Source organism: Canis lupus, chromosome 29, assembly GCF_048164855.1.
Source record: "Canis lupus baileyi chromosome 29, mCanLup2.hap1, whole genome shotgun sequence".
NCBI lineage: Eukaryota > Metazoa > Chordata > Mammalia > Carnivora > Canidae > Canis > Canis lupus.
This window is the reverse complement of record NC_132866.1, coordinates 14076215-14096708: the sequence shown is the minus strand read 5'-3', so window position 1 is coordinate 14096708 and position 20494 is coordinate 14076215. Positions and strand designations below refer to the sequence as shown.

At 46.9% G+C, this 20494-nt stretch overlaps 1 protein-coding gene across 1 annotated transcript; it reads left to right on the top strand.

Moving 5' to 3' along the window:
• The first annotated feature begins 638 nt into the window (after window positions 1-638).
• Window positions 639-16065, top strand: PNLIPRP1 (pancreatic lipase related protein 1). Its single transcript, XM_072805178.1, has 13 exons — window positions 639-746; window positions 868-916; window positions 1501-1655; window positions 2180-2305; window positions 4142-4276; window positions 5311-5419; window positions 7069-7188; window positions 7288-7407; window positions 8863-8981; window positions 9738-9867; window positions 11820-11928; window positions 12760-12927; window positions 15945-16065. The coding sequence occupies exons 1-13, from the start codon at window positions 666-668 to the stop codon at window positions 16006-16008; spliced, it is 1485 nt and encodes a 494-aa protein (XP_072661279.1). The 5' UTR covers window positions 639-665; the 3' UTR covers window positions 16009-16065.
• The last annotated feature ends 4429 nt before the right edge of the window (window positions 16066-20494 follow it).

Below are 20494 nucleotides of genomic sequence, written 5' to 3'. Positions count from 1 at the left end.
ACGTGGGCTTTTAGAGGCTCTTGAGATTAGCTGTTCAAAATTCTAGTAGGATGATAGAATAACTATTGTTTTAAACCATTATGTTTTATGTTGATTCCTTATCTAGCAATTGATAACTGGAACAGGTAGTTAATGGAGGATTATGGTATAGGCTATTGTGGGGGCTGCGGAATCTGTCTCCAAAGCTCATGTGCTTGGATATTAGACTGCCAGAAAGAGAGAGAGAGAAAGACAGAGAGAGAGACAGACAGACAGAGAGAGAGAGAGAGAGAGAGAGGACAGACAGAGAGACAGTGAGAGGAGACTTTCTTAATCAGAACTTTCAGCTGTTTGGAGGGCATTTCCACCTATTCTAAGTGAGAAATACTACCCTCCATTATTGGATTTTGCTGCTGTGTTCTTACTGGAACTTGTAAACTATTTGATGATAACATAGAAAATGGGAAAGAGGGGCCGCATTGGCTCAGAATTACATGCACAGGTACATCGGTACAAAGGTAGGGATCTTTTACCTCCTTTTAATCAAGCATTCTTTCATCTTCCCAGACTGTGGGAAGATCTGACTACTATAATTAGTCTTGTTTTGTGTATTTGAGCAGATTACAATATTAAGTGCACACAGCGTGTTCTATCATCACCTGCTGTTTCCTTGAAGCGGCCTCCAAATGATAAGGCTCCAGTATAAAAAAAAAAAAAGGCCTGGGTACTTGATTGAAAGGGAGGGAAGGCCCAGAACATCCCACAGGGTAAGTCACCTCTTCTGTCCTCCCACCAGGGTTGAAGCAGATAGCCTTGAATTCCTGAGGGTCTGTCTGTGCTCATTGCTGTAATAATCGGTGAGACTGAGAATGTCCGAATTTATTGTAGATGGTGAGCATCTGGACAATCGCGCTGTTTCTGCTGGGAGCAGCCAAAGGTAGGAAACGTCACACCGGCCCCTCGGGAAGGACTTAAATACAGTATCTCAGCACTGGCCAGAAAGAGCCTTACCTGTGACAGGGCTTTCAACATGTCCGGACAACTCTGAGGTTCCAGAGAGAGGGAGGCGGGTGCTGGCACTCTGCCCAGGGAGAGAAGGCATTTTGAGGGGGACCCACTTCAGAGTATCTCCCCTCTGGCCTGTCTTCATCTCCAGGCTCTCTAGGCTAGACTTTTCGAGGTAAAGCATTAAACACCTGCCTGGGTTAACAGATTGGCTCATCAGTGACTATCATATTAGTTCAATAAATATATCCGAATTGCTGGGGATGGGACACAGCTTCTCAGTTCTGATGGTGGCTCTGAGTGGTGGCACAGCTGGGGTCTCTATGGGAAGCAATGGGACTGGTCCCAGATCAGAAGGTGCACTGGGGGTAAGAAGAGAGTGGGTAGGGAGAGGCAGGGTGTCTCCATTGTCTTCAGACTGTCCCCAGGCAGGGGAGTGAGGACCTGAATGGCTGTGACCTCCCAGGGCCCAGCCTGGGGAGCTAAGCCGTGAGCAGAGTCATCCTTTCTCTACAGCAAAGGAAGTTTGCTATGAACAAATCGGATGCTTTTCTGACGCGGAGCCCTGGGCCGGGACAGCAATCAGGCCTCTGAAAGTTCTCCCCTGGAGCCCCGAGAGAATCGGCACCCGCTTCCTGCTCTACACCAACAAGAACCCAAACAACTTTCAAGTGAGACCTCTGTCATTTTAGTGCCATTGTGACTGGGTGAAGGGTTGTGCCCACCCCCAGGCTAGAGGCTCCTTGTCTCTGTACCCTCCTCCTCCTCTATGCTCTGTCTCACCTTACCCTCCAGCTGCCCCCCTGGCCTAGCCAGATCTGGACAGAGTAGGGCTTCTGTGAAGTGTTGGCTCAAAAGAATGAATGGTTCACATTTGCCAAAACCTCTCACTGGTTGTGTGATTCTGGTCTGGGGCAAAGAGCTTGCCATCTACCAAGAAACCTATGGAAGGTAAGATTGTGAACTGTAATCCAGCCCCAGTGGAGGTAGGAACTCCTGACTGGGCGGAGGCAGGGGTGGGATGGGGGTGGGACAGATGGGAAAAGGAGAGTCAGGGCGGGCTTCATGGAAGAGGTGGCTATTGTGCTAAGCTTTGAAAGGTCATGGCATTGGGACAAACAGAGATGGGGAAGGAGAGGCTGGCCTGAGTGGCTGGGCTACAAAATAATGCGACCCTTTCCCACTTTTATCACAGACTCTCCTTCCCTCTGATCCATCAACGATTGAGGCATCAAATTTTCAAACAGACAAGAAGACCCGGTTCATCATCCATGGCTTCATAGACAAGGGAGAAGAGAACTGGCTGCTGGATATGTGCAAGGTAGGGGCCGGCTCCCAGGCTCACAGTCTGCCCTGCTCCCTGCTCCCTGCTCCCCACTAATACCTCCATCTCCTTTCAGCAAGCATAGCAGATGAGCTTAAAAACACGAAATCCCTATCTAGGAGGTACCTTTATGCAATTAAAATGCCTCTCTTTGCAATACTAAGAATTTACTTCCACACCTCTGGGCTACCTTCTAGCCTGAAGCAGTGGCATCTGTTGTGCTGGCACATGTGACCATGATCTTCTGGCTAAGTCCAGAAGCAGATCTTCTGGCCAAAGATCTGCTTCCATTTTTAGGGAGGGCACTTCGTTTACCAGTAAATGAGGGATTATATTATTTTTGTTCAAGCTTCTTCTACATCCCTGAGATGATGTGTTGCTACGACCATTTATTTTAGAAACAAAGAACTTAAGATGCACCAGGAGACCAAATAACAGAATAGAAAGTGCCAAAATTATATGTGATACAGCATCTATTGGTTAGAAGGGCAGACAATAGAGGAACACACACACACACATGCACACACACGTGCATAGGCACACACACATATGCAATATACCATCATCCTTCTTTTTATGTGTACACTGATGCAATCTATTTTTCTGATTCCCAAGAATTTACCTGATCAGCCTGCCTTCCCCACACATGTTAATAATTCCCACCTATCATGCCAACAGGGAAAGTTACAAACCTAGACAATTAAAGTCGTTCTGCAGGTGGCCTTGATTTGCCAGGCTTTTAGCTCTTGCTACCTCTTCATTCCCCTTATTAAGAAATATCTTTTTTAAAGATTGTATTTATTTATTTGAGGGTGGGTGGAGCAGAGGCAGAGGCAGAGAATCCCAACCAGACTCCGCACTGAGCGTGGAGCTCCACGTGGGGCATGATCTCATGAACCTGCAATCATGACCTGAGTCAAAACCAAGAGCCGGTTGCTCAACTGACTGAGCCACTGCCACCCAGGTGCTCTTCATTAATAAATATCATAATGGATAAAACTGTAAGACATAATTTACACCCCAAATTCCTCAGGTTTTTAAGAGATTCCTCAGGGTTGCTTTAAAAATAAAGGTCCTGAGAAACAAGTCTTGGTCTGTGTGTGTGTGTGATCACACATATTAGTATCACATATGTGAAAAATTCTAAGCGCATGATAAATTCATTGCTCCATTTTAAACTCAAGCTGGTCATATGTCCTCCTTCAGAATGTCTAAGGATATATGAGTTTCTTTGACATCCAAGTCTTCCATTCAGGATTCTTCAATCTCTTTCAAATCAGTGCAGTTTTGTTCTTCGAATATCCACTGGATGTATTTCCTCCTCGAAATACTGTAAATACTTGACTGTAAAAACTTAGTAAGTGCCCAGAAGCCCGGGATGAAAGCAAGGCCAGTTATTGGCAGCGTTGCCAAGAGGCTACGGCTCAAATCTGTAAGATGGCTAGGGCTCAAGTCCATAAGGTCATTTAGACACTGGTCACCAGAGATGGCACTTGAGACTTTTCCTCTTCAAAATAAGGCTTTTCTGTGGATGCCCTTGATTTCCACCCCCCACCCCCAACAATATTACTGAATCTGGTCAAAGAAAACCAGAAAGTGGCCAGCTTTTAATTCATCTACAAGCTAGAGCGGGAATGGATTTGCCTTTTCTACAGCCCGCACCCCGAGGACTAACTCCTAACTGACTGCAGGATTCCTAACAAAGCCTAGTGTATCTCAGGCCCCAGCAAGGAAGACACAAAAACAGTAACTGTTAGCAACCACTTCTGAGCCCTGCCTGGACATGATTTTCTGTGCCCCTGTCATGACATCCTGGTGTCTCTCCAACATCAGAACATGTTCAAGGTTGAGGAGGTGAACTGCATCTGCGTGGACTGGAAGAAAGGTTCCCAAACCTCATATACACAGGCTGCCAACAACGTGCGGGTGGTGGGCGCCCAGGTGGCCCAGATGCTCAGCATGCTCTCGGTGAGTCTGCCGGCTGGGCTCCTGCTGAGGTAGGCAGTGCCCACTGGTCTCTTTTGGCCAAAGATCCAGCTGGGAATTATATATTGAAAAAAGATATAGAAAGAATGGGTGTCTGTCCGGGTATTTGCCCTGTTGAAGGTCCTGTTGATGGAGAATTTTGTTTGTCACAATCAATTCAGCTGTTTTTATCTACCCTGGCCTTCCATTTTGGCTAATTCTTTAAGACCTTAGTCCTTTCAGTGAAGTCACTAACTCTTCATGACTCTATTATGTACTAGATAAAGGCCCCAGCCACTTCTGTCTTCTAGTTAAAGAGTCTGTGGAAGAACTGATTGGTTCTAACTACTTCTGCACCCCTACAAGATTTAAAGCCAGTGGGGTTTGTTCTGGAGGCACTGAAGATCGATGAATTAGTACAAATGGGTGGATACCTCTGAGACTAACATGTGCAAACACTCATAGCTTCATGACATTTGTTTGTTCTCCAATATTTGGGGGAGGACACAGTGTCAGGAGCCCTGCTAAAAGGTCAAGAGGATGCATTCCAGGCCTGGGGGAGTTCACTGTGAAGACTTGCAATGACAACAGAGTGTGGTCAGGTTCTAATGGGGGGACTACAGGGCTTAATAGGAGCACATGGGGGAGCAGCTAATCCAGGCTAGAGGGCTGGGGAGTGATTAAGGATTTCTCCCAGGGAGAGACATTTAAGTTGAGAGCTGATATCTAGGTTGCGTTGACATGAGCTGGGCAAGTGGTTGGGGAATGGATAGCAAGAGGAAGAGGAGCCCACAGCAGATCCAGAGATGAGAGATTATGATGTATCTGAGGCCGGAAAGTTCCCATAGGGTTTGGCAAGAATCTTGAAAAATGGGTGTTGAGTCAGGAAAGTTCTGAGGCCCTTGTAATGAGTTTGGGCTTGATCCCAAGAGTGATGGGAGCCATAGAAGGTGTTCAGCAGAGGCGCAACATTAGGTTTGCATGTTACAAAAATCACACCACAAAAATGTTCTGAAAATATAATCTTCCTTCTCCAGGCAAACTACAGCTACTCACCTTCCCAAGTCCAGCTCATTGGCCACAGCCTGGGAGCCCACGTGGCTGGGGAGGCAGGGAGCAGGACTCCAGGTCTGGGCAGGATTACAGGTAAGACCCAAGGGGCAGGCTCCAGATTTTGTCCCCAGTAACCCCAAAACACGGTGCAAGCCTGCTGCCCAGCTAGAAGCTGGCCCAAAGTAGTCTGTGACCTCAGCTGTGGTGGAGCTGGTTAGAGCCCACACAGGACATTTTAGGAAGACTCCAAGAGGCCCATCCTTGTGGAAGAAGGGGTGGTGCTTTAATTCTCCTTTGCTTCCCTTTGCTTCTTCCATTTTTGTCCCCATCCTTCCTCTCTAGATCCATGTTTCCTGGAAGTTTGGATCATTCAGCAGAACGGGGCACCCAGGGAAACAGAGAGGAAGGCTAGTGTGAACATGAGCAAACATAATTAGGAGTCCACATTGTTATTCCCTTCTCCTTTCTCTTTGAAATCAAGGGCAGGGTGGAACATGAAAATCACACATCCATTGCCTCTGCTGGTAGAGGAAACCCAGCCACCAGTCCTGCAGGTCATTCTTTTAACCCAAGCAAAGCCTTTAACGTGTAACAGCAGCAACAGAATGTATCTATATATCATCATAATAATGTAATGCTATTATCATTATTATAGTAAGCATAGATTAAGTGCCTACTTATCCCAAATACTATGCCAAGTGCTTTACATTTTCTCATTTCATCCCCAGAACTGAAGAAACAGGTTCAGGAAACTGGGTAACTGACCCCAAATCACGGCGGAACTGAGATTCAAACCCAGTTCTGCTGTCATGTGGCTCAAGCTTCTAAGAGCTCTTACTTTTATTTTCAGCAGACAATTATGTTCATGCCTTTTCAGTTGCTCTGGCCAGATGGCTATTCATAAATTCAGGAGCCCTGCCAAGAAGGAGGAAATAATAATCATCAATATTTTACTTAAACTCCCATGATGATATGCCAGGCACTGTGCTAAAAAGCTATATATGTAATCTCATTTAATCTTATTATAACCATATTATTACCCAGATTTTATAAATGGGGAAACCAAGGCACACATACACCAAAAAGGTTGAGTGATTTGCCCAAGGTCAAGCAACTTGCCCAAGAAATAGCTGAATAGGGAGTTAGAGCCAGGCTGCCCAGTTCCAGAATCTGTGTTCTTAATTATGATACCATACTGCTTTTTCCCTTTTTCCTTCAAACTTGAGAAAAGGAAAAGAATGTTAAAGAAGAAAGATATGCAAGTGAAATGGGAGAAAATAATGTGGGGGAAAAAAATCTTTGGTCAAATTTATGTTATCTTTTCTTTAAAGGTTTTATTTACTTATTCATGAAAGGCACAGAGAGAGAGGCAGAGACATAGGCAGAGGGAGAAGCAGGCTCCCTCTGGGGAGCCCAGTGCACTTGATCCCAGGACCCTGGGATCACGACCTGAGCCAAAGGCAGACACTCAACCACTGAGCCACCCAGGTGCCCTGGTCAGGCAAATTTAAATCTCTTGGCTCACCTGCCCTTCTTTATCCATGCCTCTGGAGCTCTCCTCTGAGGAGCAACATTGAAACTCTATACCCCCATATGCAATTTGCAGGGCCATGGCATTTCAGAACTTCAGAGTATAGCATCCCTTGAGTTGTGCAATGCAGAACCGGAACAACTGTACACTGTGGTCCTGCTGGTACCTATAGCCAAGTCTATTAGTCTACAGCACTGATCATCTCTTTTAGGGTTGGATCCTGTAGAAGCAAGTTTCCAGGGCACTCCTGAAGAGGTTCGACTTGATCCCACTGATGCTGACTTTGTTGATGTGATTCACACAGATGCAGCTCCCCTGATCCCATTCCTGGGTGAGCCCAATGACGCTTTAGTTGCAAACACGTGCAATAATGTTTGAACCAAAAGAGCCCTGTGTGGTGAAAAGCTCATTGCTGCTCCAAACATTTCAGGTTTTGGAACAAGCCAACAGATGGGTCACCTTGACTTCTTCCCCAATGGTGGAGAGGAAATGCCAGGATGCAAGAAGAATGCCCTGTCACAGATCGTGGACCTAGATGGCATTTGGGAAGGTAAAGCCCAAGCAGAACGGGGCGTCACTTCCCTGGGGTGAGCAGTATCTTCTGCATAAAAAAACTTCAAAAATGAAAACACATCACTCTTTAAAAATAGATGATTCCCCCTTCTGGATCTTACTTCTGAAAAAAATATGCCCGCATATTATTTGTTATATATTCAATCTACTGATTTTATACTTCCTTAAAACACAGTCGCGGGTGTCCTAGACTGTACAAGCAACAAAGAATGACAAAACTCTTGCTTAAAGCCATTATTCCAGCAACCAACTGGTAGCTACCTAATGAAGAAAAGAAATACCATGCAAGTAAATATCCTGGCTCTAAGAATTTTTCTGCCAATTCTCCCTCGCGAGTCAGTGATATTGTTTAAGCTCATGTAACTGGGTTCAATTCTATAGCCAAAAAGAGAATGTTCACCAGTCATTTCCATGGCAAAGCCATTTGCACAGTGAGAGTCACTACTCCTTTATGTTGGGTCAGGATAAGAAACTATCACCGGTAGGGAAGGCTACGCAGAGACTGTGCTATTCAATGTGATTATTCTTCATTGTTGGTGGAGCACACCTAGGGAGGAGGAGCGCCTTCAGATACAGATTCTATCTGGTCAAAAGGACAAGGGATAAGGGAACTTTTCAGCCCGATTCATCAGTTGGCACCACACAGATTTAAAACTTTGGTGGTCTGACCAAATGCAATGAGTAAGATTTTTATTGAATTGGATCAAAATGGCTCAACAAGAATGGATGCCATCAAAGCAAACATTAAGTATGCTGGTTTATGTGTTTGTCTCTTAAACAGCCTCAGGTGGGTTTACATGGATAGAGTTGCCCAAAGTCTCCATCAGTAATGGTCGCATCTAGCAGGTGTGCTATGACCTCTGTCATTTGACAGGAACTCTAGGGGCCAAAGATGGCTATCAGCAAAGTCAAGATGCCATGAAAGGGAGAGAAAAGCCATCTAAAGCCACTTGACTCTCCTTTCTGTTTGCCTAAACACAGCATGAAGATGTCCTTGCTTTGGTTTTGTCATGTCTGAGAGGTCATGTCACATCTGGCTGTGTCTTCAAGGACCTCCAGCCTGGTGCCTGGGACACAGGATGGCACAAGGCTTAGAGGCATGGGCTCAAGCACCAGATAGGCTTGGCTTCAACTCCCAGTTCTGCCCCTCACTAGCTATAATCTGTACATCTGAGGCTGTAATCTGTATATCATTCTGCACTTAGGGACGGTGAGGATTACAGGGATAATGCATGTAAAGTACTCAGATCATTGCCCGGCACACAGAAAGCTGCCTCTTTATGTTAGCTGTCATTTATTTTGGACTTACCTTAAATTTACCTAACTTTAAATTTCTGAAAATATGGTTCCACTTTAGAACCTCTCGACATGGAAAGAGAGAAGTCATTGGCCCCCCAACCACCCGTGCAGACTTCCTTGTTTCTTTCTCCAGGAACTCGGGACTTCGTGGCTTGCAATCACCTGAGAAGTTACAAGTATTACTCAGAGAGCATCCTCAACCCTGATGGATTTGCTTCCTACCCCTGTGCTTCCTACAGGGCCTTTGAATCTGTAAGCTATCGTCCTTCCTTGAGTCCCTCCGTGGGACGGTTGTCCTGCTGTGTTGGGAATTTGCAGTTTCTGACCATCTCTTACTTGTTTTGCATTGCCCTCCAGAGTTTATGATCCTGGGAAGCAGAGAGGCAGGAGGTGGCTAAAATTCTAGATAAGTCATGTGGGTGAGGAAATCGCTGGGGCACCAGAAGAATAATCATTTCAATGATCTAGAAAGGTTTCCTGCAGAAGGCAATGTTTGAATCTGGCTTGAAAAATCTAAGAGTTTAGGAGGAAGAGAAGGAGTGCACATTTCTGCTGAGGGTAGAGCAAAACTAGAGCAAGAACAGAAGAACATATGCGAGAAAAATTCATACGCCAGAGAGAAGGAAAAGTGGATGCTCGGGTTCTGGATGCCAGGCTGGGGGTTCAGGCCTCTGAAATTGGCCACAGAATATTTACACCACGGAAATTGGCAAATGCTACACTCAGGACTTTTTGTCAAAGAGCTGGCTGTCAATCATTCAAGAGCACATTACGTGATGGGAGGTGTCGTTGATCTGACATGGGGCCCAGGCATCAGTATATCCTAACGTGATGTACCTCAGGCTTGGGGGTCCTGTCCTGGGTGAAAGTAAATTAGAAATCATCTATCTCAATCTCCTTCCTGTTACAGGTGAGGGAACTCAGGCTGTAGAATTGCTCTCCCAGATGTGTGGGTCATATAAAGATAGATTTACATCTTACAGCTGGCTCTCTCTCTTTTCTCCTTAGAACAAGTGCTTCCCCTGCCCAGATCAAGGGTGCCCACAGATGGGTCACTATGCTGATAAATTTGCTGTCAAGACAAGTGATGAGACACAGAAATACTTCCTGAACACCGGAGATTCCAGCAATTTTGCTCGTAAGTTTTACCTTGACCCTGCTCACCCATGTCAAGAGAGTTTAGCTTCTGTTAGACAAGAAGGGCTTATCTCTAACCTGAAATATTTGTGAACACATTCTTAGTGAAATAACACATCTGTCCAAATAATCCTATTGAAGACTCAACTAAGGATTTAGGAAGAGTTTGCATTTCTTCCATTGTGTGATTATAGCATGAAATGAGTAGAAGCATAAATAATGAGATAATAGCAACTTACATATCCTCTGTGGCAGTTTTTACCACTGAATTTTTATCATTCCACAGTTCATTATTCTTTTTATTTTTAATATTGTGTCATGCACACCTGTTCTTCTATTCATTCATCAAACATTTATTTGGTACAGCTCTTTGCTGGGCTGAGTCCCTTAAGAAGCACAGTTCCCATTTCCCCATTCCCTCTCTCTGTCCCTCCCTGATGCCCCTGGTAGGGGTCCCTCTCTGGTGGAGAGTGGGTGGGCATCAGGAAGGGTTGATTTATTTCCAAAATATCCTGAATCATCTAGGACGTAGGATAGAGACAGGATGCAGTTGGGCCACTCTGTGCCAACCTGCCCTGTGACAATTCCCTAAGAAGTTGCACTAAAAAAGACACTGTGCTTATATAAAGATATAAATATAACATATGTCTTATCTAGGTTTTTAAGTCAGGTTTATTGAGGTACAATTTATATACAGCAAAATTCACCCACCGTAGTGCAGAGTTCTAGGAGTTTTGATAGCTGAGAGCCATGTAACCGTCTCTGCAATCAAGATGTAGAACACTTCTAACACTATACATATTTTAAAAAAAAGACACTGGTTAATCAATCCTTCTACTGTTGTAGGGATGCATAAAATGCTGGCCCATATTTTAAAACAACAAATTAAACATTCAAAAACCACATATTCATTCCTCAACCAACACTTATTTATGAACCACAGACTATGCTAGACACTGGAGCTACAGGGATGAGCAAGACACTCCATGTGTGAAATGTACACCCCAGCAGAGAAAGCAGAAACTGAGCAAGCAGCTAGTGTGCCTGGGCTTGGTGGGTTGCTTCTGAAGCACTCTGTTGCTTCTGTGGCTTCTGAGGACCTGACCCTGCCCAGACGAAGGGGCAGGGGCAATATCTCTGAGGACATGAAAGCCAAGTAGGAGTTAGACAAATGATGTGTGTGTGCATTTATGTACATATGTGTGTGGGTATGTGCATGTGTGTGTGCTTGTGTGCATGTGTTTATGTGTGTGGGGGTTGTGGTTATATGTGTCTAGGTTGTATACATATGTCTATATGTATGTGAGTATATGTAAGTGTGAATATGTGGTTATACATGTGTAGGTTGTGTGCACTTGTGCTCATGGGCACAGACAGTATCCCTGGTATAAATCTGGGTAACAACTGGGTCTCACTCTGTTCTGGACACCGCCCAAGGTACTGGGGATGCGCAGATAGGACACAGACCCTGCTCTGGTGCTCGCAGGACTGCACTCTTGAGCCACCTTTCCAAACATGGGAACGAGCCCTTGTCCCTTCTCTTTTCATCTTATCTCATAGTGTGGTGCCCCTAGTGTGGAGCTGTCCCCAGAACTTTCTGCAATGATGGAAATACCCTCTGCTGTCCAATACAGTAGCCAGTAGCCACATGTGGCAATTTAGCACTTGAAATGTGGCTAGTACAACTGAGGAATTACTTTTTGGTCTTACTTAATTTGGATTTAAATTTAAGCAGCCACATGTGGGTAGTGGTCCTTTTACTGGGCAATGCAGATCTAGAGGGGATACTACTAGATACATACTTCTCCATATAGCCTGGTTTGAGTTGTAGATTAACAGGTAGGATTTCTCATACTTTGATGCCTCAATGTAAGATATGGGGACAGGATTCTGAAGTTTGGGTCAACTGTTTTGTGCATGAGTCAATTGTACTCTTTTCTATCCCCTGTGCAGGCTGGAGATACGGGGTTTCTATAACATTGTCTGGGAAAAGAGCCACTGGTCAGGCTAAAGTTGCTTTGTTTGGAAGTAAGGGAAATACTCATCAATTCAATATCTTCAAGTAAGTTTCCTCTTTCAGCGTCACGTCTCACTGGATGCTATACATGGCCTTCAAATCGATGTACTGAAATGCTTATCATCTCTTTATCAATTGATTTAAAATTATTTACTTTATGTGATAAAGTCAATTTCAGACTTCTGCTGACAATTTTCTTCTCAATTATAAATCCACGCATTTAGATTTTTCTCTTTCAATAGATCCATTTTTAAAAATGGATTTTTAGAAGAATATATCTAATATTACCCCAGGTGTCATGTTTCCTGATTAGCATAGTAACACATGTTGGTTTTGTTAAACTAAGTAGATAACTTATTACTAGACAAATAATTCTCCTAGAAAAAAAAATAATATGAAGGAATTTTTTAAAAGGTTTTATTTATAATAAATAAATAAATAAATAAATAAATAAATAAATAAAGATTTTATTTATTCATGAGAGACCCAGAGAGAGAGGCAGAGACACAGGAGGAGGGAGAAGCAGACTCTCTGTGGAAGTCTGTTGTGGGACTCGAACCCAGGATCCTGGGATCACCACCTGAGCCAAAGGCAGACAGATACTCAACCGCTGAGCCACCCAGGCATCCCTATGGAGGAATTATATAGTTTTCTATATGAATATTTTGAGTAGAAATTAACTTGAGTTTGAGAAAACAATATTCAAATAATAGTGTCAGGCTGCTGGCATAGAGCTGGCTTCTCTGTTTCTCCATCCTTTGAGAATTAATTTAGAAAAATGATCTCATTAATCTCGATAGAAAAAAGTGGTATGGCCTTAACTGCCATTGGAACTTGTTTCTATGCATGAGAATGTTTCTATCTCTTTATTTCAAGGGGGATTCTCAAACCAGGCTCTACTCATTCCAATGAGTTTGATGCAAAGCTTGATGTTGGAACAATTGAGAAAGTCAAGTTTCTTTGGAATAACAACGTGGTAAACCCAACCTTTCCCAAAGTGGGTGCAGCCAAGATCACCGTGCAAAAGGGAGAGGAGAAAACAGTGTATGTATATCTTTGCTGGATTGTGTCTAAGGATGTTGGTAGAGATTGGTGCTTGTATTGGCAACTCACCCCAGGAAGTTAGTCCTGGCTCAGCCAGAAAAGCCAAGACAATCTATCCATCATGGGCAAACAAGCAACTGATAGACAGCATAAAGCATTTCTATTAAGTGGTCTCAGCCTTATCTGAGAAAGATACAGATGGAATCACCCTGTCTTCAAGGAAAACTAAGGAAGAAAAATGAGAAAGAGAGAAAGAAATAATTTCTGAGAGTATAAGGTTATAAGTATGAGCTAGAGAGTAGCTGCCTTTTAAAGAGGGGAAGATCACAAAATTTCAGGGTAATAAAAAAAAGCAATTTTAGCAAAAGATATAAAATCTGAGATAGGACAGGAGAGAGCTGAGTTAGCTATCCTTGTAAGATCTTTAGCTTGACTTTCAGTGTCCTTTGCTGTGGCAGCTGGAGGGATGTGGGCACAGTGACCCGATGGGGGTAGAGCTATTGTCCCCAAGGCTGGGACCAGAATTGTGGTCAGCAGAACCCTCCTGGGGTGGCTTTGTGGAAAGGGATCTGGGAACACGGTCACTGATGGTCTTGGGGTTTGGGAGGTTAGGTGAGGTTGCTAAACTCCAGCCTCAGAGAATGGGACTCCCCCAGGTGGGGAGGGTGGGTTGGCCAACCTCCCAGCTGCATCTCAGGTTGGATGACTCCTGTGAGGTCCTCCAACTCCCTATGAGTCGGGGAGGACAGAGAGGCTGGCCCAGCCAAGTGGTGAGCAAAATGAGGATCTCTCAGCTAGAGCAGAGCACTGAGGGAGCCAGTGGAGAGCCCTCTGCAGGCTGTGCGTGCAGCCAGGGGCTCCCTGTCCACCCTCATCAGAGGACAATGAGCCTCTAAAGTCAGTGCCCAGGGCCCCAGTCGGAATTGGACCATGGCCTGATTCCTGGGATTCTGTGATTAAAAAGGTGTCAGAAGAAGATGGTATCATTAGAGCCTTAAAAATGCAGAGTGTTCCCAAGAGATGACTTGCTCACAGGCAGATCTGAAGAAGGACACAGATACAAGACCAAATCAGGGCATTGTAACTTCCAGGTTGTCAAAGGAAAGGCCGTGACTTTATGCACTTTCTAAAAATGGAACAGAATGTACTCGGGGCCACCCGTGAGGCCCTGAGTCCACCAGCTGCCATCTGAACCCTCCAGTGGCCTGAGTCCCTGAGTCCCTTCTTCCCCTGCCTGTCAACTGCAGAGGAAATCTATCTTAAGAGAAGCCAGATGTTGGACATCAGATGTTTAAGATAAAGTCAGATCAAAATCATCATCAAACATCACAAACTACTATGGGGAGTAAAAAAAAGCTGAATTTGTCAAATTACTCAAATATTTTGCTGTTAGGAAAACGGCTAGTAAGCACATTTAAAAAAAAAACCATCGTCATTGGGAGGCAACAGAAAATCAAGCTTTTAATCCAAGCGCTTCTCAGATACCCTTCAAATTCTTCTAGTTGCCCCATTAAGGTCGCAAGTCCCGCTAAGGAGCCTGCTGACTAGAATTCCTCCCCAGTGACATGACATCAAAAGATAAATGTAGTTCTCACTCTCTTCGTTTCTTTCCCACTCCCAGCATCTTCTTCCCTCTTTCCTCTCTGACTTTATAAACTACCTACTGTATGTCTACAAAATGGTAGGGGACGCAAAGGCAGATCCTGCTGTTGAAAAGTTAGCGTGTTAACTGTTGAGCTCAACTGGACCTAAAGCTCACGTGCAAAGGCAAAGGACGGAAAAAAGAACTCACCTGAGGCTGCCCAAGGAGTGTGGCTGGAGAGAAAGGCAGGGAGCCAGGGTGCCGGGTGGGGAGGTGGTGATGAGAGGAGGCCACGAGGATCTCCTGGGCTGAGGGATTTCCACTGGGAAGAATGTGAGCAGCGGCAATGGGCTTGATGTGTGAGGGGCAGGGGGCGCCCAGACCACAGATGGCAGGGCTCAAGGTGCAATAGGATTGGAGACAGGGTTAGGGCAGCTAGGAAAGACAAATGAGATACAAAAGGGACCGTGGTGAAGATGAGGATGAAAGCCTGACAAAGCCTCAGAGATCAAAGATCGTGAGGCCCAAGAAGTTCATGGTTCTTGGAATAATAGTGATGATAGCCCCTTATATCTGCATTGGTTTAAAAAAAATCAATTTATAAAGCTTTTTTACATTTACCATCATGAGATGTTGCATTATTAACATGGGATTCTCAGCAATCACGAGAGGGAACCATGCCCTCTCCTACAAACGAAGACACCGATGCTCAGAGACTCAAGTAATCCCTGGTAGGCGGGGGGTGGAGCCCAAAGAGAAAGGTTCACGGACTCCAGGTGTGGAAGGCAAGGTCCAGGGAGGTGTGAAGTGTGACTTTGCCCTGGACAATGTGGACTGTGGCATCAGATAGACCTGTATTTGCACCTTCTTCCATTTACTGGGAGCCCGTTGTGCCTCAGCTTCTCCTCCTATAACGTGGGGGCTCATAGGAATACCTCCTTTCACACGTGTGGTGAGGATGAAGTCTGCACAAGTGGGTCAGTTAGCGCCAGGGCCGGGGCAAGTCAGAGCCCAATTTACTGTAGCCAGTAGAAGGTTCAATCCCATCTCCAGAGTGGCTCAGGCCAGAGCGAGCCCTTCTGTAAACCGGTGTGCGGTGCTCAAGGAGGGCCCACGGGTCCTTGTGGAGAAGGAGGCCGATGAGAGGTCTTGTCACTGCCTCACGGCCCAACGGTCCTGTCAGCCTGAGGCCCCAGAGACCAGGGCTGCTCTGAGCAACAGCCGACAGGGGACCTTGTCGCAGACACCAGCCACCTACCTGTCTCACTGGAAGCGCCAAGGCAATGGGTTCTCCAGGAACAGGGTCAGGCGGCGACCCTAGTGTTTCCCTCATTCCTTGTGAATTGTAAAAAAAACCAGCCATTACCGTTTCTTAACGACTCACAACTCTACGTAAAGCTCACAACACTTACAAAGCTCTCATTTTGGTCTGCAGGCACAGCTTCTGCAGCGAAAGCACCGTGAGGGAGGATGTTCTGCTCACCCTCACGCCCTGTTAACGTCCAGGCGCAACCCGGGCACCGTGTTAACAGCAATAAAAACCACTGATGCATTTACCCACTCCCACGTCTGTCGCTGCTGTCAGCTGACCTCTGGGGGGACATTTGGGAACAGGCCATTTAAATAAGTTCTGAGTGTTTCCAGGCTTTTGGGTTTCTTGCTATGACTCTGACCACACACTCACTTCTTCTCACCTTCTGTGGCCTTCATGTTCACTGTCTGCTCCTCACCTCAGGGGGTGGCATAGAACCGCTGGAGTATGGCTTCCAGAGGCCTCGGCAGGGCCTTTAGCCCTGATCCTCATCTTACAGGTGAGAAAAGGGAGGCCCAGGGAGGGGGAGGTAAGCATTCGAGTACTGAGTGAGTCAGGGTCCCTTGAGGACTGAGGGCCCATTCCCTGACTCTGGTTCTAGAGCTCATCCCTGACTCTGATCACCCTGAGGGATCGTGGAAAGGCCGTGCTACGATGTGGCCTCTCTGCGATGATGAAACTACTTGTAGCCCTGTCTCTGGTGGCCTATTTGCTGCGCACTGACAGGCTCCCGGCCCCTACTCTTCCTGGGCTCTAGTAGGTGCCATCCCCACACAGCGCTCAGCACTGAGGAGGGATGGCTTTGGAGAGGAACGCCTGGCACTGGCCCCTGCTGAGGAGGGACTTTTCAGTCATCCAATCAGCTGGGGCCACCAGGGTACTCTCAACCAATCAGACGTGCCATGAGCTCCACCCACACAGGTATTCTTCACCTGGAAGTAGAGGGTGTCCTTCAAGGTGGCCCAGCCCATCCCATAAGCAGTTCCTGGAGCTTTGCAGGCCCAGAAAGGTCACCACCTCCCCTAAGTGACTCCCCTTTTGGTCACCAGGCCTCACATCACATCACAACAGTTTTGGTGCCTTGGATTCTGCTCCTCACCATTGGTGGCACATCAAGTGGTGACTGAGCTTCAAACTTGAATGTGACTGGACTCCAGATTGCTCCTTGAAAGCAGCTGCTGGGGTAAGGATTAAGGAAATGACTGTAGTCAGGGTCTCACAGTGAAGGGCACAAGGTCAGTGGTCAATCATGGTGTAATGAGGAGGGTACTGAAGATGTTGGTGGTGGTAGGGGGACATGCAGGACCTTGGGTCGGGACACCGAGCAGGAGAGCACAAGGCCTGGGGCTGAGGCCCCTTTGCCACAGTTTTGCCCAGCGCTGGCCCTGAACCCACACCCTGAGCAAGGAAGCACCATGTTGGCAGAAGAGCTCAATCAGTGGAATGCAGACTCTGTAAACACCACCAAATGCCAGCTCTGCACCAGCTTCTAGAACCTGAGGAAGCAGAAGACTTGAATTCAGTCCCAGAGGTGTACACACTCATAAGGGAGCCCAGCACCTAGATAAACCATGCCACCAGATAGCGCAAAAAAGAAGCATGTCCCAGGACAGGGCGGTCCAGGAGAGGGAGGACCAAGATGAAGAAGACTCTAGAGAGCTGTTGGTTCAAGGCCCATGTTTGCAGGAAGATGGCCTACTGAGACTGCAGGCTGGTAGTCAGCTAGGAGGAGACAGCCCTGCAGGTATGCAGACACCAGGTGATGAGGACCATATGAGGGTGGTGAGTGGAACTAAAGCAGAAAGGGTGAGCCTTTCGGTTGACCATGAGCCCTTCTCTCTGGTCAAGGACAACCTGGTTCACCTGCTCCCCAGACTGACAGACATGGCCAAAGACTTGGGGAAAATGATTTTTAAAGATTGCGGTACAGAGGGAGGAAGGCAGCTGGGGAGACTCCCCAAGGCTGTGCGCTACGACACGAGCACTCAGCCCAGGCCCGGCCCTGAGCCACAGGGGACCTGGGGTGACTTGGGTCCCAACTGCAGGTACAGTGGTGGCCATAAGCTCCAGGGGCAGGGGAGCAGCTTGGAGACCCCAGTGGAGGGGGGCTAGGCCCCTTCTCTCTCCTCCCACATCCTTTCTCTCAAATGCATGTCCTGTTATCAAATGCACAGCTGGAGAAAACTCCCAGGAAGGCAGAGAACAGCAGGTCCAAGATCACTGCTGTGTATTTTGGCTACTTATCGATGTGGTTCTGGAGCATCCACTTCCTGACACCATGGGCAGGGGACCAAGCTCAGCCACACAGATCCACAGCCCAAATACACCTTCCTGGGAAGGTAGGGAGTTTGGGGCTCTCTGTAGTTCCCCTGGGGTCTCACCTGCAGTGTCCTTGTGACCCAAGCCAAATCTGGTCCACTTGCCGGATTTTAGGGACACAGGCAGAGAGAGAAGCAGGCTCCATGCAGGGAGCCCAATGTGGAACTCGATCCCGGGACTCCAGGATCACACCCTAGGCCAAAGGCAGGCACTAAACCACTGAACCACCCAGATGTCCCATCACGTTCAGTTTATTAGCATAAAGGACATTCAGTCTGTCTGGAAGCAAGGGAAAAGGCACGGAGCCCGCTCAGGGCTCCAGTTAAGCCAGGTGACCCTGAACAAGGGGTTTCTGTAGAGGCTACTTTTAGGCAACAGGCTTCAGCTATGGAAACTTGATCAATGCTCACAGGCCCACACTGACCACCAAGCTGAATGCACACAGGCTTATTCAGTGACCCCCCTCAAAACAGCCATGGGCCCTCACTGGCCAATTACAACCAGGCACAGTTCCTAAGATTACCCAAAAATAGGTCCAATTCTATTGTTCCCCAAACTCCCTCACTCTGCCCTATAACCGTGGCTCCCTCCCCACGGCCTTGTGCAGACAGTCTCTCCCTTGCAGTGTATTCAATAAACTTCTCTTTTGTTCCACCTTGGGAGTCTTTCACTGCCCTGCACCACCAGCCCCCAGCCCACAGAGCACCCCACAATTTCCACCTCTCCGGGTGTCAGCTTCCTCCCCTGTCACATGGAGGCCACAGCTCCAGCCCTGCCTTCCTGGTGCTGTTGTCTTAAGGATCTCCCAAGAGAATAACACCTCCACAGGAAGGAAGGTTCTGTCCTTAAGTTAGTGCCAGTGCCCTGCCAAGTGAGCAAGGCAACCCAAGGAATGTGGTCACCGTCTGTCCCTGGACTCAGAGCCACCAGAAGGCTGCGGGCATGCAGCAGTGCTCGGCCTCTGCATGCACGCACCCTGGCTCTGCATGCACATGCCAAGGTGGGGAGGCTGGCTGTGTCCCCTGGGGCCTCCGAGGACTCAATGGGCAGAGGGCTGGCAAGGCCCGCTGCATCCTGGCTACAAACCAGACTCACGGGCTCACTTGGGAGCTTAAAAAAGGGAGGGATGGGGGTGGTAATCCCAGGCCCCATCCTAACTGAGAATAATCTCAGGCACAAGCATTTAAAAAAAAAAAAAGAAAGAAAGAAAAGCTCTCAGGTGATTCTCATGTGCAGCCTATAAAGTCCACCCTGGGGGCACCTGGGTAGCTCAGCGGTTGAGCCTCTGCCTTTGGCTCGGGGCACGATACGAGGTCCGGGGTTCAAGTCCCACATCGGGCTCCTTTGGGGAGTCTGCTTCTCCCTCTGTCGATGCCTCTACCTCTCTCTGTGTGTCTCTCATGAGTAAATAAAAAACCTTAAAAATAAAAAAACCCCACCCTGACACAATAGTTCCATGATAAACAGGAGTCTTTGTTTGGCTCTCAAGGTTCCAGACATAGATTCTTCTCTGAGAAGTTATTAATTTTGTGTTTTTATTTTTAAAAGATTTATTTATTTATTTATTTATTTATTTATTTATTTATTTATTTATGAGAGAGAGAGCACAAGCAGGAGTGGGGGCGGGGGAAAGGCAGAGGGAGAGAGAGAAGCAAACTCCCTGCTGAGCAGGGTGCCCAATGCGAGGCTCCATCTCAGGACATTGGGATCATGACCTGAGCTGAAGGCAGGCACTTAACCTACTGAGTCATCCAGAATCTGTTCATGCATCCGTCCTTCCAGCAGTCGCTGGCACTCTTCGCGATGCTTGGCTTGCAGAAACGTCACCCGATCTTCTTCATGTTCACACAGGATTCTTACTGTGCATCCATGTCTCTCTGTCCAAATTTCCCCTTTTTTGTAAGGACAGTAATCATACTGGATTAGGACTCACCCTACTTCCCTCACATCTCCCTGTCAAGATCCTATTTCCAAGTAAGGTCATATTCTGAGGTCCTGGCTGTTAGGACTCCAGCATATCTTTTCGGTGAAGAACATAGTTCAACCCATAACCTCATATCCCCGCTTCGGAGTTTAGACTCTGCTAAATGCTGACCGTCCCCCCATCCACCAGATACCCCCAGGATGCTCTCTTTACTACATAACTGGTACACAAGGCCCTCCATGGGCTTTCTCCTCTATCCTAGTGTCTTTGTTCATTTTTTTAAAGATTTATTTATTTATGAGAGAGAGAGAGAGAGAGAGAGGCAGAGACATAGGCAGAGGGAGAAGCAGGCTCCTCACAAGGACTAGATCCCAGATCCCGGGATCAGAACCTCAGCCGAAGGCAGGTGCCCAGCCACTGAGCCACTCAG